The sequence below is a fragment of the Manis pentadactyla genome, chromosome 6 (genome assembly GCF_030020395.1).
Source record: "Manis pentadactyla isolate mManPen7 chromosome 6, mManPen7.hap1, whole genome shotgun sequence".
NCBI lineage: Eukaryota > Metazoa > Chordata > Mammalia > Pholidota > Manidae > Manis > Manis pentadactyla.
In genome coordinates this window covers 135,851,601-135,874,469 of record NC_080024.1, presented here as the reverse complement: position 1 = coordinate 135,874,469, position 22,869 = coordinate 135,851,601, and the positions used below count along the sequence as shown (strand labels likewise).

The 22,869-nt window shown below is 47.7% G+C and overlaps 1 protein-coding gene across 2 annotated transcripts in view; it reads left to right on the top strand.

The window, feature by feature from the left end:
• Window positions 1–22,869, top strand: part of MYO5B (myosin VB) — a 350,447-nt gene that overhangs the window by 306,166 nt on the left and 21,412 nt on the right. The window contains exons 27-31 of one of the 2 annotated variants that reach the window (XM_036918614.2): window positions 918–983; window positions 4,410–4,649; window positions 5,407–5,507; window positions 11,292–11,369; window positions 14,077–14,275. In XM_036918614.2, coding sequence (XP_036774509.2) covers window positions 918–983; window positions 4,410–4,649; window positions 5,407–5,507; window positions 11,292–11,369; window positions 14,077–14,275 — 684 coding nt within the window. The remainder of the gene's footprint in view (window positions 1–917; window positions 984–4,409; window positions 4,650–5,406; window positions 5,508–11,291; window positions 11,370–14,076; window positions 14,276–22,869) is intronic. The other variant, XM_057504168.1, reaches the window with a different exon arrangement.

Below are 22,869 nucleotides of genomic sequence, written 5' to 3'. Positions count from 1 at the left end.
TCTCACGGCATTTAGGGAGAAGCGTGGTGGCCAGCTGTCATACTACCTATTGTAGAGGGGCACAGAGGAAGCAGGCTTAGAGGGAATCAGTTGGGAAGACAGAACACACATGTGCACACACACACCCCATAAAACCTAAGAGCAGCTCATTAACCTCATTAATGAGTACATAATTATTACAGTAACTTTCTTAGTATGTCTTACAGTGCTCATTTCCTGGAACTCCTAAAACAAAGTACCACAAACTAGGCAGCCTAAATCTAAAATGTATTCTCTCATAGTTCTAGAAGCCTTGAGGCCAGGAATAAAAAATTACATGTCACAGGGCCATGGCTTTCGGGGAAATCTTTTCCACGCCTCGCTCTGAGCTTCTGGTGTTGATGGCAGTGCTTGTCATTCCTTGTTTGCAGCTGCGTAACTCCACTCTCTGCCTCGATCTTCACATAACACTCTCCCCTGTGTGTGTCTGTGTGTCCTCTTCTTCTGAGGACACCAAACATATTGAATGAAGACCCAGCCTAATGATCTCCTCTTGATCTGAATACATCTGCAAAGACCATGTTCCCAAATTAGGTCACATTCACAGGTACTGGGGGGAGGACTTCAGTGTAGGTTTTGAGAGGACGAACTCAACCCATAAGACAGTGTTATACCTGTTCAACCTGTAGGTGCCTGTGAGGATCATGTGAATGAAGTTATAGGAGGAAGGAAGACAGGAAGGAGTTATTAATGGAGAGCTTTGTGGTGGCCTGAGTAGCGAGCTGCGTTTTGGAGGTGGGGAGGAAGTTGGCGTATGGAGCAGGAAGTTCTGGGTGCTTGGGCAAGGTCAGAACAAGCATACTTTGACCGTGGTTGGGGTACTGTGGAATAGCTGCTCCTTAGTCCACGCCCACCTTTCTGTCTTTCTGTCTGTGCAGGAGGAACAACCAAAAAATGACCTAGATTTGGACCAGGATGCCGATCTAGCCTACAATAGTCTGAAGGTAAGATTCTCAGAAGACAGACTTCCTTGAGCTCGCGCACAGGGGAGGCTGGGTGACGAAGCTGGGCAGCAGGGTGAGTCCTAAGCTCTGGCCCATTCTAAAGGGAGCCAGAAGCACACAATTTCCCCTGCCCTAACTTTGTGTCTCCATCTGTGAAATAAAGGAAAATTTGTATTTAAGACAAGGAACTGTAACATATGCTAATAGGAAATGGTTCCCTGTATTCACAACACTTCTGACACAAATGCACAAGTTTTCCACACCAAACAATTCTCCAGTTTTCTGTGGACGCCAACTGGGTGTCACCTGGTGTTAGCACAGACCCCATGAGTTAGGGGCTCAAGCCCACAGGACTGTCCCCATTTCAGATGCCAGCCACACTGATGGGTCCCCAGGTCACCCACACTTATGACTGACTAGGCTACAGAACAGGTTCCCCCAACCCCACCTCAGGTTCAGTGATTTTTAGGATGGCTGACAGGACCCAGGTAAGCATTTTACTTCCTCTTCCTGGCTAGTTATAGAGGGCGTAATTGGGAAACAACCAAATGGAATATGTGCAAAGTATGTGTGAAGGGGCGCAGAGGCCCCCTGCCCTCTCCAGGTGCCACACTCTCAGCCCCTCCATGAGGCCACTGGCCCGACATCCCCCAAGCGCCATCGTTTAGGGTGCTCTCACCCAGGCATGATTGGTTCATCCTTTGGCCGCTGGTGTTTAACTCTGTCTCCAGCCCTGCTCTCCTTTCTGGAGGTCTGGCCACAGTTTGGTCCCTCCGGCAGCCAAACCCCTTGCCCAGGAGCCCCCGTCGGCATCGGCAGGGCATGGCTGAAAGAGGCTTCGGGGGAGAAGAGCTGCTCTCACCCATCAGGTTTTAGGAGCTCTGTGCCAGCAGCCAGAGACTAAGACCCAATATAACAGAAGGTGTTCCTCTTGCCTTTATCACTACGAGTTACAAGAGTTTTTGGAGCTTAGTTTGGGGAGCCAGGGCCAGAGACCACATCTGTGTTTGTGATTGTCACATAATATCTTAGCTACTTGGTAAGGTTTCAGTTAAAATGTGACCAATGAATTCACTTGGAAAAACCATCCAGACTTGCATGGTGTGAGAGGGAAGGCGGAGGGATCTCCCAGTGTCTCCAGGGCTGGCCCGGCCAGAGGTGGAGAGGTGCAGGCTGGAAGGCCTCAGGTCCACTGGCAGGAGCCTAGGTGCACTCAGAGATGGGAACAGGGCCCCATGGTAGGGAGGGGTGCACAGAGAAGAGGCATCGGAGCATTCCTGCTCCCCTTTTCCCATTCTTAAGACGTGGGAACTGGGAATTTAGTATTTATCCAGGGTCAGTCAGTCTGATCCCACATACAGGACCACACACAACTTGGGGAATGGCTTCGTAGCCCAGGACAACAGCTCTGAATCACGCCTGTGGCTTTTTGAACAACTAGGACCACACTGGTGGTATAAGAAGAGGAGGTTTGTAGGGTTTTCCTTCTTGAATTGTTGATTAGACTTAAAGATTTAAAACCCTCCGTGGGGTTGGTGTCGGGGGGCACCTTTCTCTTGACTTCATAATGCTGTGGAGCCAGACTTCTCTGTGCCGTTCTTCAGGTACCCTTCCTGAGGTGGGCTTAGCCCTGTGGAAGAAAATGAGCAAGTGAACGGGGCTATGAGGGCATCCATTGCACCCCTCAGTTAGAGCTGAGTAAGATGCCACAGCCAGTGGTTCTCCAGGAGCGGCACAGAGAGGACTTGGCAACACTTGTCGGGAAACCTCAGAACCCTGCAACCCCTCCATTCTGCCTCTGCCTGCCAGGATTCTGAGGGGACAAGACCTGGTTTTCCCTTCATTGTCCCTGGTGAAGCCTGAGTTAACCTGTGGGACTTATCACAGAGGCTGGTCCCGGGGACCCCCAGGTTTAAGGGAGGGTGGCTGGGGTGCTTCTCACTGAGCAGCCCCAGATCTCCATGGAAATAATAGAAATTGGACTTTATGCAAAACCCAGTCAGCCTGTACTTAGTGAGCCCCTGCGCTGTGGGTCTGGCTGAGAGCCTTCTGAGGGGCACCAAGGGGTGGCAATGTGCTCTGCCCTCCAAACACATAGCCTTCCTGGGCAGGTAGGACACACCTCTAGACAGATGATGAGTCTGCACATTGGGCTACTCAGCTCTGAGTCTTCTCCAGTCAGACTTCTACCAAATTGGATTTGAAAACCTGCCCACAAGCCCATGAGTGAGATGAGGCTACTCTGGGGGGAGCCCTTTGACAAGTAGCATCTTTTGCTTAAACTCTGGATCCCCCTGCCCACCGGGTCCTTCCATAATGTGTAACGTAGCCCCAGTCCTGGGGCAGAAGCACACCGTTTGGACACTGGGCTCAAAGATTAGGCATGCCACCTGTGGAGTGAGACCGGGTGGAAGGGTCCTGGGGCCAGTCACACCTGGCAGAGCATCGCCCAAGGAGGTCTGAAGCAACGGGACAGAGCTGACTGATGGGACTCCCTGGGCCCAGCGCCAGGAATCCTGGGCTCTAGTCCTGGTTCAGTCTCTAAACTCTGTGAGTGATTAGCTGTTATATATTATGTAGATTATACGCAGTGGTCTTCTGGCTCTGTGATCCTATAACTCTATAATAAAAGTATAACCAATGCCCACTTATCCACATTTTGGGGTTTTCTTTGAGATACTTTGAATCCCAGGTATCCTAGGGCCCTCCGTACCAGCAATGTATGTGTGATTATCAGACTTTATATGATCTGATTTCATCTCCAACTGACAGTTAAACATTATACCCAGAAAATTTAAGATACAATCCAAAATTGAACTTCAGTGGTCTGTTTGACTCTGTACACAGGTAGTTTTCTTCCACTGGCACTGGTGGTTGGTGGCTTTCATATGACCAAAACAATAACACAGTGTTCCTGAATGTTCTCCAAAACATTTGTCCATGAGATGCTCTTTGGAAAAAAGGGAGGGCTCTCTAGATAAATAAGTTTAGGAAATCCTGCATTCTATATCCTCTCTTGGAAAGTCATAAAGTGCATTAATGTATTCAGGTTCTAGGAAGTCCTATGTTAAAAGCATGTTGCTTACTATTAACCTGGCTTTTCTATAAGGTTGGGTTTCATGGCCAAATATGCTTAGAAATACAAACATTATTAAGTCACTTTAGGGAACACTTCCATAAGGCATCATGTCAGATGCTTCACACAAATAACTCAGGGCTGTGCTTTCAGATGCAGACCCCGGCTTTGACTGCTTGCTCACTCTAGCCAGAATTTTTACCATGTGTTTCATCGTTCAAGTGGAAAGGTTGCTCTTAGCTCCCCAGGAGGACAGGGCCAGTTGGTGAAGGAAGGTGGAGAAGAAGGCTTACATGGGGGAGTGCCCTGGATCCAGGGAGACCTGACGTGTGGCTGGGGCTGTCTTCCAGAGGCAAGAGCTGGAGTCAGAGAACAAGAAGCTGAAGAATGATCTGAATGAACTGAGGAAAGCTGTGGCCGACCAAGCCGCAGAGAGCAGCTCCACCCATGGCTCCCCGGACAGCTACAGCCTGCTGCTGAACCAGCTCAAGCTGGCCAACGAGGAGCTTGAGGTTCGCAAGGAGGAGGTGCTCATCCTGAGGACCCAGATAGTCAGCGCTGACCAACGCCGGCTTGCTGGAAAGAGCACGGTAACAAGATGGTGGCAGTGGTTGGGCTTGTTGGGGGCAGGCGCGCTGGTGTTTTCTTACATATTTGTTTGCATGAGGGTCTTAAACCTGAAAGAGCAGAATCTTCTGCTCTAGGGTCCCTTCTAAAGGCAGAGCAAGGTATTTGTCCTCTCGGCATGACCTTTCATGGGAGACTTTGCTGGAAGTTTCTAGAATCTTCTCTTGGCCTGGTATTTCACCTTATGCCTTGCCCCTTGCCCTTTACTTTGTTTCCGAGATGGAGAAGGTCTTTCCCCTTTCTCAGCCCTCCCAGGGTTGGAATGCCAGCTTAGCATTTGTTCCTAATGTTTTTACCTTCCAGGACAGATTGTGGAGCAGAAGGGAGGGGACACCTGGGTCACTCTGGGCTGTAAAAGGCTGGGTCACTTCTGGGCACGGGCCCTGGGGTGGTACAGGGTAGGGGTAAGTAGGTAGTAGTGATCATGAAGGATCCAAAACACACTGATTTCAGTCACATCCTCTAGACTTGGGGTGCTTTCCCCTCCAGAACACCATTGTCACCATCTTCCCCCCACCAGTGTACATGCAGTGTCTTTTACAGCCAGGCCTGGTCATTCTGTGTCTTTTAAAACTACCTTCCTGCCTGGGTTTAACTGCTGTTATCTGAGGTCATCCTGTCCTTAGTATGTTTCCAAAGGCTTGTTTTTATACCTTAATATGAAGTCATTTTATAAAATTATATATATAGCTAGTTTTTTTTTAATCTGGGACCTTCTAGGAGCCGAACATCAATGCCAGGACAAGTTGGCCTAACAGTGAAAAGCACGTAGATCAGGAAGATGCCATTGAGGCCTACCATGGGGTCTGCCAGACAAACAGGTAAGTTCCCCTCGTGCTAACAGCCACTGGAGGACGTGGTAGGAAAGGGGCCATGCCCAACCTGATAGGAGCCAGCCACTCCTCAGGCCCTGGCCATGCATCTGGGCAGCACTGACCATAGGAGATTAAACAAGAAGGAGCGGATGCAGTGGCCACGCCCTTGGGTGGCAGCCTACAGTTAACTCCATCAAGACTCTGTGGTGCACCTGGAGCATCCAGAATTCAGAAAGGGCGCTTCCCTGGGAGGATTGGCAGAAGGAAAGGGAGAGACTGGCTGAGAGGCCTTCTTGTTGGAGAGGGAAGCTGGCACGGGTGAGCCCAGCTGAAGAGTCAGAGGGAGCCTGCTCGGCTGTGTGTGGCAGGACATCTCCACTCAGGCACGGCAGCAGGCCCCACTCCCTAACATTTAAGAGACGAAATGCAAGCTAGGCACTGTAGAGGCTGGATGGGAGAATCTGACCATTACTATATTGGCTGAAATGAGATTTCCCTAGATCAGTTAACCCACCACCTCTGGTCCCTCATCAAGGATGAGCTAACCAGGGTTAAGGCAGAAGAGGGAGGCCGCAGGGCCCGGGATATAGAACAGAACAGAGACCCTAAGGTACGACTGAGCGCTTGAGAATGTGAACTCTGGAGTTCATGCATTTTACCAACTGCTGATTAATACCTACCTGCTCAGTGCCTGTGTTTCCTCATCTGTGAACTGGGGACAGTCACAGCAGCATACCTTATATGGTGACTGAGAGGAAGAGGCAAGTTAGTCCACATAAAGCGCTGGGCAGAGTGCCAGCTTGTGCTAAGCCCGCGTTAAAGGTTGGAGTTGTCACTGCCTGATTATTCCCTTTGCCTCCTCGTGCCTCAGTGGGCACTTGTAAAAATGGAGCTGGCCTCTTCCCTGGCTCCCTTTCTCTCTTACCTCAACTCATTGACTGTTGATCAATCACTAAGCATTTGTTCAGAATTGTTGAAAGTAGCAAGCCCATCCAGAAACTGTCAGTATGTGGCACTGGGGGTGTGACATGAAGCTGTTGGCAAAAATGTCGCAGAATGGCTTGAAGACGTCTTAGGGCTTTGATTTCGAGATCTTCTTATCTAGCCCCTCTTCAGATGAGGAAACTGAGGCCCGGAGGGTTGAGCTGCTCAGACACACAGCTGGCCTGACGCTCAAGGTGGGATCCAGAAGGCCTGGCTCCCAGGCTGGGTGGCTTCCAGCCTGCTGCTGGGTAGTCAGAGGGAAGAAGGTATTGTAGCAGGCCCCCAGGGGGAAAGCAGATTTATTTTGAGATACATAATCCTGTTCTCTAAGGAGGGAGAGAAGGAAATGAAGGTGAGTCTCTCAGTGCTAAGACTGGAGCCAAAATTTAGTCATTTGAAATTATCTCAGGTTAAAGATAAGAAATGAGATGAATAAGAAAAAAAGAACACAGGTGATATTTAAAATTTAAAGAAAAAGAAGGAAACAGGCTGGGTCCTTACAAGCGAAAGTGCATATCTTCCTGATCTTATCTCCCTTTTTGTTCACCCAAATCGTTGTCAGGGATCCAGTCCAGGTGCAGGTTTTCCCAGGGGCTGCTTAATACCCTGGATTTGGCTTCCTTTGCAGCAATTTAAAGATGTTGATAAAATAAAAATAGCTTTTCTTATATTTTAAAATAATCCCATTCCCAGCAAGCCCAGGGCACAATAGAGAACTAATAGCCTGTGGAACCAAGTTAAGTACAGAAGGAGCTGCTGCTGGGGGCGGGGAGGGGACATGAGGAGAACAGGTTCCCCAGGCCCGGCCACTGGGAAGTGGCACTGGTGGGTCTGTGTTCCAGTTTGGTGAATCCCGGCAGTGAGGGGGCACAGCGGTGGGCAGCTGGCAGGGCCGAGGGTGCTGACTGATTGCTGGCCCCTGGGCGGGTGGGGTGGGCATCGTGTCCCCGTAACAAAAGAGCTTTGAAGAGGGAGCTGCTTTTCTTTTCCTCCTGTTTTCCCATAATGGAGACTGGCTGGTTTAAATATAAGTTGTATTACACGGGGGCAACTAGGGGGTGTCCTCTCCCTAGAAAAACGTACACACTGAACTGTGCTTAGGTTTCTAAACACAGTTTTAGGGATTCTAGACACTGCCCTCCACGCCCAATCACAGCCCCTTTAAGGGTCCTGGTCCCCACGTCCAGAACTTTGTTCACCTGCTAGCTTACAGAGTCTCTGGAGTTCTGTTTTGATCTTTACACTGTGTCTTCCTGTTTTCAAATGTGGGGAGAGAAGCCAGTGCTGAGGGCCTGCTCTGGGAACAGCCCAGCAGTAGGTAATAGCACTTCTTCCAAAAAACGCTCGTTTCCATATCTTGGGAGCTAAGAGAGATCAACATCATCATTACCTCCTTACGTGTGGCAAAACCAGGGAAAGAGAGGGCTGGTCCTTGCCCCAGAGCAAGGCTGCGGACAGCGGGTGTCTGGAGAGTCTGGCTGCTCAGGTGTGTGGAGCCATGCCTGGAGGAGGTATCTGGGAGAGGGACGGGGCCGTGGGCTGGGAGAGCAGGGGACCGTGCTTGCGGCTCTCAGGCTGGCCTCACTTCCAGGCCTGCACTCCAGGTCATGAGCCAGGTTGGGGCAGGAGCATGGCCAGGGCTCACGTCTGGCTACAGACCCAGTGCCTCTATGGCCACTGGCTGTTTCCACTCAAGCTTTGCCAGGTCTGGAGAACTCCAGAGAGAGACTCGGGGTGCTTCACTGGACCTTTCCTCCGGTCCCAGAAAGCCTGCTGCAGCTCCTCCCCACCCAGCAGGTCCCAGGAAACAGGAGGCCCTCGGCACAGAATGCAGGCTTGCTTCTGCCACCTGGGCTTGGGCCGATAAACCTGGGTCACTTCTTGCCCTCCGGTGGGCCTGTCTGGAACAGTGGAGACCTTGTTTAACCAGGAAGAGGAGTGTGCAGCCTCCTTAGGGTGGGCTTGGAGTCTATGGCTCCTTTGACCTTGAGCCCCAGCTGCCACAGGATGGCTTGGTCAGAATGTCAAAGAAAGGGGAAGAGTCTGATTCTGCTCAGTTCCTGTCAAGCCCTCACTTTAACTACTGCTGCCTGGAAGCTCGCTGCTTCCTTCAAGGAGGTGATCATTCCCTTGTGTTTCCCAGAATTTGTTGGTCCTGAGCCATCAGCACCGTCTCTGCTGTAATTCAGTGGCATAGCCATATTCATCCACAAACCATTCATTCTTGAGAGGCCAGGCCTGTAGTTTCAGGTTTCTCTTGGTGATGGTCTTGGGGTTGCCACCTCCCACTTCTCAGAGTTCTGGGCACCTCCTGATCAGTTGGTAGAAAGTCCACATGTGAACCAGAGAAATAAGGACACCCATGGGGCTCAAAGTGGTCTTTTTACAAACAGGAAACTGACCATCTCCAAGCTGGTGGGAACCTTGTCTGTTTCTGTCCACAGGCAGGTCCTTAAGCCCCAGCAGAGGGATGGCTGTTTTTCTGTTCTCCACCAAGGGAAAATAAATATCATCCTAGGCCTTTTCTGGAGTATGACCTTTACAGTTAATGAGGGTATATAATTAAAGATCTAGAAGAAACCACTCAGATAATTCAGCCAAGCACTTTCACTTTTCCCATGAAGAAACAGGCCCAGGGCACGTAGGTGATTAGCCCACCTTGAGGTGCCTTTAGGGTGCCTGGTTCTCCAGTGGGTTTCCTAAACCGCTGTCTCTCGCTGCCTCCTGCAGCTGGAGACTCTCCCTGCTTACTCGTGTGCGTCTGTGGCCTCTGTAGGAACGGGGCGCAGCACAGTGACGTACAGACACGAGGTTCTCCTTGAACATTTGTCGATTATTTAATTGCCATCAAGTACTTAGGCTTTAAACATTCCCTTGAGCTGAATTGTTTGGGATTTTCTTTCTCCACCACGAGGTGGCGCTCCCTCCCAGCCCTTGCGTCAGCGGCGTGTGTGGAGGGGAGAGAGAATCTCCTCTGTGGATTTGGTTCTCTTTCATCAGGGAACAGAGGGCGGACCTGGAGTTTGTTGACTACTTTTTAATTTACTTGTGTTCCTGACTTCCTGAGCACTGGGGTGACTGGCCAGCGCAGGCCTCCACTTTTATCTTTGTGCACAATGCCTGGCATGTTACCGAATTCAGAATTCTGTGAGTGTCTGTCTGAGCAGGGATGAATGCTAACTTCCTCACTGTATAGCCCAGCTGCACACATGCAGCCCCCTGGAGGGCGAGCGGTTGGACTCAGTCCTCATGGGCGCGGTGGGAGTGTGGCGCCTGAGGGTCCTGGCAGCCCCTCCTGGGTGCCTGAGGGGCCAGCCACCGCCAGGCCAGGAAGGAGCTTGAGGCTAGGTTCAGGAGACCATGTGATTTCTAGCCCAGGGTGTCAGGTGAGTATCTCCACTTTGGGGTCTCTCCACAGTGGAAAAGGGGACGGTTGGAGTAAAGGATCTGTGTTCCCGAGTGGCAGTGATGCTGTCCCCAGGAATGCAGCTGTGCCCGGGAGTCTCCCCAGTGAGCAGCCCACGAGCCACCAAAAGGCTCTGCGGCAGTGTAAGTGTCAGGCCTGAGAAGGGACAGGTGCTAAGTTCTCAGCTCCCCATTGGCATGACCCAGGTCACCTTGGATTCGCTGGGATAAATGGAACACATAGGACAGTTAAGTGCTAAGCCAGGAGAGCCGGGGGGTGGGGATAGGCAAAAGTCTATAACCAGAGGCAGCTTCTGGGGAGGCCGGGCCTAGGGAAGAGCTCCAGACATTTGAGGACCAGTCTTCAACAGGAAAGGTCTCCAGGGTAAACTTGTTGGCAGTAATCCCCTTGCTGCCCCGCTGGAGGAAGAATAGCTGAGACAGTAGGGGTAGATCCAGGGAGGAGAAGCCTCAAAGTCACCCCAAGCTCTGCCTGCCACCCACCACCCAGTTCCACTGGTCTTTGAGGATCTTTTGTGTACCTAGGTCTGTGTGAGGCAGGGAGGTACATGGATGGGCAAGCGTGTGACATGGGCCTGATGCCCAGGAGCTGCCCTCTGGCATCTGGCAGACCCCAGGCAACTGGAGAGGGCAAAAGAATGTGCCAATGGAAGGCATCGGGCCACCTGCTTTCCACATTGAGTAAACAGAAGTAATGTACCCCAGTCCCAAAGTCAGGGGAGAAAATTCAGTTGTCGTCATGCTCCGAACAGTTTATTAGCAGTTTCTTTATGTAAGACTGCAGCAGGGACTGGAGTTGAGACTGGCTAATACTTTTGTGCCCTTTAGCAACAGAGATGAGAGACACATTGAGAAGCAGACAAAATATATAGTGACCTTCTCCCCCTCCCTGAGCTAGGTGTCCCCAGGGCACTGCCCCTGCTGCCCAGTGCGGTGCACAGGCAGTCTGCTCACCTCCTCCCTGCCCTGCTTGCCTCTCTCCTGGTTCTCCGTTTTCCTTTCTGAATCAACCCGGTAGAGGGCAGGGTGGCGTGTGAGCATGTACAGGCTTACGGGATCCCCGGGAGAAGGGCACCCCTTTGCGCTCTCTGTTCCATGACGTGGTTTCCAGCCCGTGGGATCAGTGAGCCCCTCGGGAGAGCACACGAGCCCACTTCTGATCCAGTAACTGGGCCATGGGAGACCTGGGGGAGAGGGTGTTCGCAGCCCCCCTGCACCCTGTGCTGGTGCCGGGAGAGGGTGAAGCTGGGCATTCTTGAGCCGTTCCCTTTCCTCACTTCCAAACCTTGGCTGGAATCACCTCGCTCCCCTGGGCTCTCTGCCTCCCTGTCTCTTTCCTCTACTCCGGACACCCTGTGTTTTTTTGTCCTTTATTTCTAGCAAGACTGAGGACTGGGGCTATTTGAATGAAGATGGAGAACTCGGCTTGGCCTACCAAGGCCTAAAGCAAGTTGCCAGGTCGAATACGTGCCTTACTCCCTGTGTCTGCTCTGTCTGCTCTGCCTGCTTGTGTCTACGCCTAACTGTCCTTCACTGGAGTGGATGCGAGGGCACAGGGCCCTGTTCAGGGGGAGCTGGTGGCCAGCCCCTTGGGGGGCCCATCTGGTACTTTGTGTCCAGGCTGTGTGGATGAGTCAGGGGAAGCTGCCTGTGTGGGTCAAGGTAATAGCGCTTGGTGGCTCAGAGGGACCCTCAGGAGGTGAGGACACCAAAGCGTGCCGGGTTTAGGATTAACTTGCTGCTCAAGTGGAAGATCCCAAATTTGAACCTGGTTCCATATGATACCAAAGTTTGAATCCATAAGCCACTGGGCTGCAGCCATAGGTGGAAAGGTGAGCAGGGGGATGAGGCAAGCCCGGAAACAGCACAATGTGATGGTCAGGTCATATATTGGTTGCCAGCAAGTGGCTTCTCAGGGCTGTGGCACAGCTTGCAGTGTGAACCTCCCAACAAAGGGTGGGATGATGGTCTTCAGAAGAGAAAACTGAGGCTGGACGAGGTGGAAGAAGTGCTGTTTGCACCCCTCTCAGCCCAGTGCTGGCAGAGCTGGAACAGGCGCCTGGCACCCTCATGCATCATTTCCAAAGTTCTGGCTGCCAGTGACAGAGAGAAGGGCTTAATTCAGAAATAAGAGCATCTCTTCTTGGAAAATGAAAGTCCAGGTGAGCTGGTTTTCAAAGCATTATGTCTCCTGGCTCTGGTTTCAAATGTAGCCACACCACCTGTAGGCAATGTGACATCTGTTTTTTTTCTCTGGTAGAATGTGGGTCAGAATTGAACGTGCCTCACTGATTATAGGAAATAGGGTTAACACGGTGAAGCACGTTGCTCATACCTGGCATGTAGCAAGCACAAAATAAATGTTAGCGGCCACTTCTATACTGGCTCTTATTCAGTAAGATCGGATTCCTGTCCTGCCCAGAGGTTTCACTGGAATGGGGAACCTACAAGTTAAGTCAGGTGATTGTGCATGGCTCTCTGTCAGCCGATCAGATGTTTTTAGTAGAAAAGTACTTGAATACATTAACAAAGAGAGAAAGCAGTACATGAATACATTAACAAAGAGAGAAAGCACGGGCCTATGCATCAGGAGACCTGGCTTCTAGACCTGGCTCTGCCATTGGCTGTGGCCATGGTCAGGTGAAGTGGAAGCCTGGCACTTGGGCAGGGGTTACTGGACTTCCACAGAGCCCTGGGCTAAGTTACCCAACTCTGTGTGGAGAGTAAAACAAAATGTGAGCAGTACATTCACAGCCCAGATCAGGAACTGATCCTTAAAGTAGAGTACCTAGAGCCCGGGTGTTCCTGTTCTCTCTGCCTCCCATTACATTTACAACTTACAGCCTTTAGTGTAGTGTAGCCAAGAACTGGGTGTTCTCTAGATACTGTACGTCCTCTAAAGTGCTGATTTAAATACTAACTATTCTCCACAATCCTCACATTATTACTGCTTTCCTGTGGTAATGCTGCCTATGGTGAGTGGACAAATCAGTCATTTCTCCATCATTTCTTCATTTGTGGAACTTTGTTGAGAAGCCACTGGAAGCCAAGCATTACATCCAATGCGTGGGCTACAAAAAAACATGGTTGCTTCCATCTGGGAGTTCACAGTGTAGACTTTCCCCTCTCTCTTAATCCAAACTAGAGGAGCCTCAAAATCAAGATACCTCTTCACGTCCCTGCTTTGAGAGCAGCCGTGGGACTCTAACAGCTGTGTCCCAGGCACCCCAGCTTCCTGACTGTGCCCAGCCTTCATTACAGTCTTTATCTGCATCCCAGGAAGAGATAGGGGTGAATTTTTAACCATGTGGACCATGGCAGGAAGCCTTTGGTTGTGTATTTTATGTAGAACCTCCTACCTTTCTTTCATGTGATTATTTACTTAATTTACTTGATTATTTACTGTGCTGAATCAGAAAGTTTGTTCCAGAAATTAAGTCCAAGAAGATAGCACCATAGTTCATAGTAAGAGTTAACTTCCTGGTAAGGAGGTGCTTAGGAAGCTTGGTTAATTCCTCACCTTCTGTTGTGGAACAGGGGACCCCAGAATCACCCAGGGAGCTTTCAGACTTGCAGTCTTCTGAGAGTTCTCCCCCAGCCTTCCCCAGATCCTCTGGGTCTGTTTGCTTCTTGTCATGATGCTGTTGATCTTAAACCTTCCCCCAGATCATTTGCAAATAGTCTTAGTTTCTCTTTTGACTAGGGAAGAAATTGTAAGGCCAAAGATAAAGTGGGGTGCCAATAAATAGTGGGGATGGAGATTAGCAAGAAGATTGTGAGCTTTGGGGCAGATGTGGATACTTTTATTTAAAAGATGTTGTAAGAAATTTATTTCCGCTGATGACATTTTGACATGGAGGCACTCTTTCAATCCCAAACCAACAGACTGCTCACAGAACGAGGAACAGGGGAATGAGGGGGGTCAAAAAAAGGCCTACGACCAGGGGTGCTGTGTTTGGCCCTGGTTGCCATCCTCCGCAAGCAGGGCAGGCTGGCCCACCTGCCTCATGAGCCCCATGGATCCGCTCCCCTTGGCGTCCGTCCCGCTGGGCTCATGCCATTGCTGATCACTGCCTGCTTGGCTGCTCCCCACCGCATGTCCATCTGTGGCCCCCACTGGCTCCCCCAAGCCCCACGGTCACCTGCCGCCCTCCCCCTGGTGCAGGTTGCTGGAGGCCCAGCTGCAGGCCCAGAGCCGTGAGCATGAGGAAGAGGTGGAAGGTCTCAAGGCCCAGGTGGAGACCCTGAAGGAGGAGCTGGAGAAGCAGCAGCAGACCTTCTGCCAGACGCTGCTGCTCTCCCCGGAGGCCCAGGTGGAATTTGGCGTCCAGCAGGAGATATCCCGGCTGACCAATGAGAACCTGGTGAGTAGCCATGCCCGGTGGATCCCACTCTGGGAAGTCATGTTCTGGAAGAAAATAGGACCAGGGATGGCCATGAGCCAAATGGACAAGGTTCATGTCATTAGCCCTGTAGCAGGAACAGAGAACCTAGCAACCTTGTCAGCAACTGGAACTCCATTATCTGTCAGTGTGGGACCAGCCCCGCCCACCGCCTTAACTTAGTGTTAATTCAGCGGCTCAACACAGCAACCACAATTGTGTGGGTCGGGAATTCAGGCAGGGCTCAGCGCTGACCCTTTGTCTCTGCTCCACGCAGTGCTGGTGTGGCTCACAGCCCCGTCCACGTGGTCCCTCTCCCTGTGCATGTGGTCTCTTCATTCATTGGCCCGCCCTGAACTGCTCTGCGTGGCAGCTGACCTCCAACAGGATGAAAGCGGGAGCTAGGAGGCCTCTCAAGACCTAGGCCCAGACCTGCCACATTCTATTGACCAAAACAGTCCATAGCTAGGCTGGATTTAGTGGGGGATAGACTCCTGTCACCGGGTAACAGGAGGAATGGGTGGTGGCCATCCTTGCAGACAGTCGTCAAAGGAGCCCTGGAAGACAGCCTCTGTCCTCAAAGAGCTTACAGGCTGGTAGGGAAAACAAGACGTAAAAAAGAAGAGAAAGAGGATGGCGGTTCAGAAAGCATGATTCTATCTGAGATTAACAAGAATTACAGAAAAAGAATTATGGGGGCCACTTTTGAGAGGAGCTGAGTCAGGAGCTGAGAAGGGGTTGTCAGGTGTGTGAATGGGCAGAGAGAGGAGCGTGGCCACAGGCGCTTGGCCAGAGTGGGGGCGGGCAGAAGACGGAGGAGCACAGGAGGGCCAGTGGCCTGTAACTGAGTGTGCCTGTGTGGGAGCAGCAGGAAGTGGCTGCAAACCTGCCCAGCAGGTGCGCACACAGCAGAGCTACCAAGCCAGCAGTGCAGTGTGGCTGCATTTCCCTTTACAGCTAAGTGACCCCATGGTTGCTATTGACTTACTCAATCCCAAGGGAAGAAGTGGGACCCTGGACCACAGGTCCCTGAATAGGACATGCATAAAGATGATCTGCCCTCCCCCTTCTGTTTCTCTCTCTCTGCATGTCACAAGTGTGCAAGCAGGGAGCTTTTTTTATTTCTTCAAAGAAATGTGCATATTAAATTGGGCCAGCTGCTACCAGGTAGAAGAGTTAGTGTGGGAAATGGCTTTGCCGGTCAGTGCTCCCTGGAGGGGCTATTGGTCAAGCCTTCCAGGAGGGCTGTGCTCCATGGAGGAAGCGCTTGGGAGTGAGTGGTCCATGGGGCCTGAGCAGGAGCCTGGCTTGCCGGGTGGGTGAAGGTGAAGATAACCAGCAGAGCTCCACCTTGCCACCTGCTGGGAGACTTCTGGAGTTTGGTCTGCTGTTTGCCCAGGCAGAGGCTGTGGCCCACAAGCAGACCAGCAGGGGGCTTCTTGATTTCTGTTCCCCTGCTGAGCAAGCATTAGTGCCTCCCACCTGCTGGCCAGCAAAGCTGCAAGACTGATGTCAGCAGGGATGGCAAGGCCCACCACAAGCACATGAGGGTGCCTCAGAGGTCAACTTTACAGGCATTCAGGAGGATGGCTTCCAGCTGGAATGACCAGGGAGGCCATGATGCTGTCACAGAATTGTGTAGGAGGAGGGATGTGATCATCTTTCCTGGTAGCAACTTGAAAAGTATAGAGATGTCATCAGACATGCCCATCTCTCAGTTTCCAAGGTCTTGCTTTCATAAGCCATCTGTAATTTTAGCCGCTGCCTTTGAGCCTCAGCAGCTCCACAAGTTGCCCACCCGGCATGTCCCACACTGATTTCCCTTTCATTTGTCTGAAGTTTGCTGACTTCAAGCTTTAAAGATCCCCAGGCAGCTCCAGTGTGCTGCAAAGTTTGGAAACCTCTGCTCTATACCATTCCTCAGGACATGTTAAGGAATTCAGCATCCCAGGACTTGAGGGAAAGGGCATAACGAGCTGGCAGGAGCTGAGCTGCGCTAAGCTGCCATTCAGAAGTGCAGTCTCCAACCCCCAGCTCCCCCACCCCATTGTGGTCTAGGGGGAATATTGTATTTCCTGGGCTCTCTCCCCAGAAGTTAGCTGAGATTTCCGATCTCCTGGAGACAGAAGATAATAGGATCCAAGGCCTGACTACCGGATTAATCTTTCCTTGTTAGAGTGCCTGGTGTTATAATTAGCTGCAAATAGGTATTAGAGCATTGATTTATTGTCTGACCACCTAGAATGTAGAAAAAAAATTTAAAGCAGGGGTAAAAAAAATTTTAAACGGTGTATTCAAAAAGAAAGAAGCACATTTTTTTTTTTAGATAATTATTTTTTATTGAAGGGTAGTTGATGCACAGTATTACATTACATTAGTTTCAAGTGTACAACACAGTGATAAAACATTTATATACATAATTCTAGGTTCCAGCTATCACCCTACCAAGCTGTTACAATATCTTGACTATATTCCTTATGCTATACATTACATCCCGGTTACTTATTTATTTTACCATTGGAAGTCTGTCCTGTTTTTTGTTTTTTTTTTTTTTTGTGAGGGCATCTCTCATATTTATTGATCAAATGGTTGTTAACGACAATAAAATTCTGTATAGGGGAGTCAATGCTCAATGCACAATCATTAATCCACCCCAAGCCTAATTTTTGTCAGTCTCCAATCTTCTGAGGCATAACACACAAGTTCTTACATGGAGAACAAATTCTTACATAATGAATAAGTTACATAGTGAACAGTACAAGGGCAGTCATCACAGAAACTTTCGGTTTTGCTCATGCATTATGAACTATAAACAGTCAGTTCAAATATGAATACTCATTTGGTTTTTATGTTTGATTTATATGTGGATACCACATTTCTCATTATTATTATTTTTAATAAAATGCTGAAGTGGTAGGTAGATACAAGATAAAGGTAGAAAACATAGTTTAGTGTTGTAAGAGAGCAAATATAGATGATCAGGTGTGTGCCTGTAGACTATGTGTTAATCCAAGCTAGACCAGGGCAATAAAACATCCACGTATGCAGAAGATTTCTCTCAGAACGGGGGGGTGAGGTTCTAAGCCTCACCTCTGTTGATCCCCAATTTCTCACCTGATGACCCCCCTGCGACTGTGCCTGTCTTAGGTTGTTCCTCCCTTGAGGAATCTTACCCGTCTCTGGCTAACCAGTCATCTTCCAGGGCCATACAGGGAAATGTAGAGTTGGTAAGTGAGAGAGAAGCCTTATTGTTTGAAAAGGTTAGCTTTTTACTTCTTTGCATATTTATGCCCTATGGCTTCTATGCCCAGCATTTGTCTTGAGGTATCTTTACCACTTGGAAGAATTATGATACTCGGTAAATTTGATATGAGGCACGAATTCTATTTAAGGGTTGTAATTAGGAAGAAAGAAGAAAAGCTATAGAAGTAGCAGGCAAAAGAAAACATGGGAAGATTGATTACTTCTTTGACATATCTTCTTGTAGAGTAACTTCAGCATGTATAGGTTTTAAGCTACTACTTAAATTGCGCACACACATTAACATAATAGGAGTATAGTTACATAACCAAAGCATACCTGTAATTACCAGCCATCTCCAGTGAAACCAAGAAAACCAGTTAGGCACCTTAGGCATTTGTGAAAACTTATCTATGATATGGTGGATATTGTCCAACTGAACTTCAACAGTCTGAGAGAAATCAGACAGATTAAAACAACCCATTCCTGGGGACTGTTCACATCCCTTATGTTCTTTTAACAGTAAATAGTCTGTAGTTGTAAGATTTTGGAGCGCTACAATTTGCACTTCTCCTAATTCTTGATTGAGTTCCAACAGTATAGATCCAGTCAAATTTGTTGTTTCACTGTATGCACAGGCCAGCTTAGATATCTCCTTCCTCATTCCCATGGCAAGTCCAGGAACTGGTGGGATGAGTGCATCTACAGCTGTAGCAGTGCGTGGATCTTTGTTGGGGTTTTTTGATGATCATCTTCTGGCATGAGTCTTCCAGAGAGTGCTGATGTTGCAAGTTCTTTTTCATATCGTATCTTAGTTCATTTTCGGGGTAGCCCAATTAGGCTTTGATCCTCTGTATAAACGCAAACAGACCCTCTGCCTACACTTTTATATGCCCTTTATACTCTTGTGTAGAACTCATTGGAGGTTACCACACAGGAACTGCCCTTTTTTTTTTTTCTTGGTATCACTAATCTACATTTACATGACGAATATTATGTTTACTAGGCTCTCCCCTATACCAGGTCCACCCTATAGACTCCTTTACAGTCACTGTCCATCAGCATAGCAAAATGTTGTAGAATCACTACTTGCCTTCTCTGTGTTGTACAGCCCTCCCTTTTCTCCTACCCCCCATGCATGTTAATCTTAATACCCCCCTACTTCTCCCCCCCACTATCCCTCCCTACCCACCCATCCTCCCCAGTCCCTTTCCCTTTGGTACCTGTTAGTCCATTCTTGAGTTCTGTGATTCGGCTGCTGTTTTGTTCCTTCAGTTTTTCCTTTGTTCTTATATTCCACAGATAAGTGAAATCATTTGGTATTTCTCTTTCTCCGCTTGGCTTGTTTCAGTGAGCATAATACCCTCCAGCTCCATCCATGTTGCTGCAAATGGTTGGATTCACCCTTTTCTTATGGCTGAGTAGTATTCCATTGTGTATATGTACCACATCTTCTTTATCCATTCATCTATCGATGGACATTTAGGTTGCTTCCAATTCTTGGCTATTGTAAATAGTGCTGCGATAAACATAGGGGTGCACTGATCTTTCTCATACTTGATTGCTGCATTCTTAGGGTAAATTCCTAGGAGTGCAATTCCTGGGTCAAATGGTAGGTCTGTTTTGAGCATTTTGATGTACCTCCATACTGCTTTCCACAATGGTTGAACTAACTTACATTCCCACCAGCAGTGTAGGAGGGTTCCCCTTTCTCCACAGCCTCGCCAACATTTGTTGTTGTTTGTCTTTTGGATGGCAGCCATCCTTACTGGTGTGAGGTGATACCTCATTGTAGTTTTAATTTGCATTTCTCTGATAATTAGCGATGTGGAGCATCTTTTCATGTGTCTGTTGGCCATCTGTATTTCTTTTTTGGAGAACCGTCTGTTCAGTTCCTCTGCCCATTTTTTAATTGGGTTATTTGGTTTTTGTTTGTTGAGGCGTGTGAGCTCTTTATATATTCTGGAAGTCAAACCTTTATCAGATGTGTCATTTTCAAATATATTCTCCCATACCGTAGGATTCCTTTTTGTTCTATTGATGGTGTCTTTTGCTGTACAGAAGCTTTTCAGCTTAATATAGTCCCACTTACTCATTTTTGCTGTTGTTTTCCTTGCCCGGGGAGATATGTTCAAGAAGAGGTCACTCATGTTTATGTCTAAGAGGTTTTTGCCTATGTTTTCTTCCAAGAGTTTAATGGTTTCATGACTTACATTCAGGTCTTTGATCCATTTTGAGTTTACTTTTGTATATGGGGTTAGACAATGGTCCAGTTTCATTCTCCTACATGTAGCTGTCCAGTTTTGCCAGCACCATCTGTTGAAGAGACTGTCATTTCGCCATTGTATGTCCATGGCTCCTTTATCAAATATTAATTGACCATGTATGTCTGGGTTAATGTCTGGATTGTCTAGTCTGTTCCATTAGTCTATGGCTCTGTTCTTGTGCCAGTACCAAATTGTCTTGATTACTATGGCTTTATAGTAGAGCTTGAAGTTGGGGAGTGAGATCCCCCCTACTTTATTCTTCTTTCTCAGGATTGCTTTGGCTATTCGGGGTCTTTGGTGTTTCCATATGAATTTTTGAATTATTTGTTCCAGTTCATTGAAGAATGTTGCTGGTAGTTTCATAGGGATTGCATCAAATCTGTATATTGCTTTGGGCAGGATGGCCATTTTGATGATATTAATTCTTCCTAGCCATGAGCATGGGATGAGTTTCCATCTGTTAGTGTCCCCTTTAATTTCTCTTAAGAGTGACTTGTAGTTTTCAGAGTATAAGTCTTTCACTTCTTTGGTTAGGTTTATTCCTAAGTATTTTATTTTTTTTGATGCAATTGTGAATGGAGTTGTTTTCCTGATTTCTCTTTCTGTTAGTTCATTGTTGGTGTATAGGAAAGCCACAGATTTCTGTGTGTTGATTTTGTATCCTGCAACTTTGCTGTATTCCGATATCAGTTCTAGTAGTTTTGGGGTGGAGTCTTTAGGGTTTTTTATGTACAGTATCATGTCATCTGCAAATAGTGACAGTTTAACTTCTTCTTTACCAATCTGGATTCCTTGTATTTCTTTGTTTTGTCTGATTGGCATGGCTAGGACCTCCAGTACTATGTTAAATAACAGTGGAGAGAGTGGGCATCCCTGTCTAGTTCCCGATCTCAGAGGAAAAGCTTTCAGCTTCTCGCTGTTCAATATAATGTTGGCTGTGGGTTTATCATAGATGGCCTTTATTATGTTGAGGTACTTGCCCTCTATTCCCATTTTGCTGAGAGTTTTTATCATGAATGGATGTTGAACTTTGTCAAATGCTTTTTCAGCATCTATGGAGATGATCATGTGGTTTTTGTCTTTCTTTTTGTTGATGTGGTGGATGATGTAGATGTACTTTCGAATGTTGTACCATCCTTGCATCTCTGGGATGAATCCCACTTGGTCATGGTGTATGATCCTTTTGATGTAGTTTTGAATTCGGTTTGCTAATATTTTGTTGAGTATTTTTGCATCTACGTTCATCAGGGATATTGGTCTGTAGTTTTCTTTTTTGGTGGGGTCTTTGCCTGGTTTTGGTATTAGGGTGATGTTAGCTTCATAGAATGAGTTTGGGAGTATCCCCTCCTCCTCTATTTTTTGGAAAACTTTAAGGAGAATGGGTATTATGTCTTCCCTGTATGTCTGATAAAATTCCGAGGTAAATCCATCTGGCCCAGGGGTTTTGTTTTTTTGTAGTTTTTTGATTACCGCTTCAATTTCGTTGCTGGTAATTGGTCTGTTTAGATTTTCTGTTTCTTTCTGGGTCAATCTTGGAAGGTTGTATTTTTCTAGGAAGTTGTCCATTTCTCCTAGGTTTCCCAGCTTGTTAGCATATAGGTTTTCATAGTATTCTCTAATATTTCTTTGTATTTCTGTGGGGTCCGTCGTGATTCTTCCTTTCTCGTTTCTGATACTGTTGATTTGTGTTGACTCTCTTTTCCTCTTAATAAGTCTGGCTAGAGGGTTATCTATTTTGTTTATTTTCTCGAAGAACCAGCTCTTGGTTTCATTGATTTTTGCTATTGTTTTATTCTTCTCAATTTTATTTATTTCTTCTCTGATCTTTATTATGTCCCTCCTTCTGCTGACCTTAGGCCTCATCTGTTCTTCTTTTTCCAATTTCGATAATTGTGACATTAGACCATTCATTTGGGATTGCTCTTCCTTTTTTAAATATGCTTGGATTGCTATATACTTTCCTCTTAAGACTGCTTTTGCTGTGTCCCACAGAAGTTGGGGCTTAGTGTTGTTGTTGTCATTTGTTTCCATATATTGCTGGATCTCCATTTTGATTTGGTCATTGATCCATTGATTATTTAGGAGCGTGTTGTTAAGCCTCCATGTGTTTGTGAGCCTCTTTGCTTTCTTTGTACAGTTTATTTCTAGTTTTATGCCTTCGTGGGCTGAAAAGTTGGTAGGATTTCAATCTTTTGGAATTTTCTGAGGCTCTTTTTGTGGCCTAGTATGTAGTCTATTCTGGAGAATGTTCCATGTGCCCTTGAGAAGAATGTATATCCCGCTGCTTTTGGATGTAGAGTTCTATAGATGTCTATTAGGTCCATCTGCTCTACTGTGTTGTTCAGTGCTTCCGTGTCCTTACTTATTTTCTGCCCGGTGGATCTATCCTTTGGGGTGAGTGGTGTGTTGAAGTCTCCTAGAATGAATGCATTGCAGTCTATTTCCCCGTTTAGTTCTGTTAGTATTTGTTTCACATATGCTGGTGCTCCTGTGTTGGGTGCATATATATTTAGAATGGTTATATCCTCTTGTTGGATTGAGCCCTTTATCATTATGTAGTGTCCTTCTTTATCTCTTGTTACTTTCTTTGTTTTGAAGTCTATTTTGTCTGATATTAGTACTGCAACCCCTGCTTTCTTCTCAGTGTTGTTTGCTTGAAATATGTTTTTCCATCCCTTGACTTTTGGTCTGTACATGTCTTTGGGTTTGAGGTGAGTTTCTTGTAAGCAGCATATAGATGGGTCTTGCTTTTTTATCCATTCTGTTACTCTGTGTCTTTTGATTGTCGCATTCAACCCATTAACATTTAGGGTGACTATTGAAAGATATGTACTTATTGCCATTGCAGGCTTTAAATTCGTGGTTACTAAAGGTTCAAGGTTAGCCTCTTTAGTATCTTACTGCCTAACTTAGCTCGCTTATTGAGCTGTTATATACACTGTCTGGAGATTCTTTTCTTCTCTCCCTTCTTGTTCCTCCTCCTCGATTCTTCATATGTTGGGTGTTTTGTGCTGTGCTCTTTCTAGGAGTGCTCCCATCTAGAGCAGTCCCTGTAAAATGTTCTGTAGA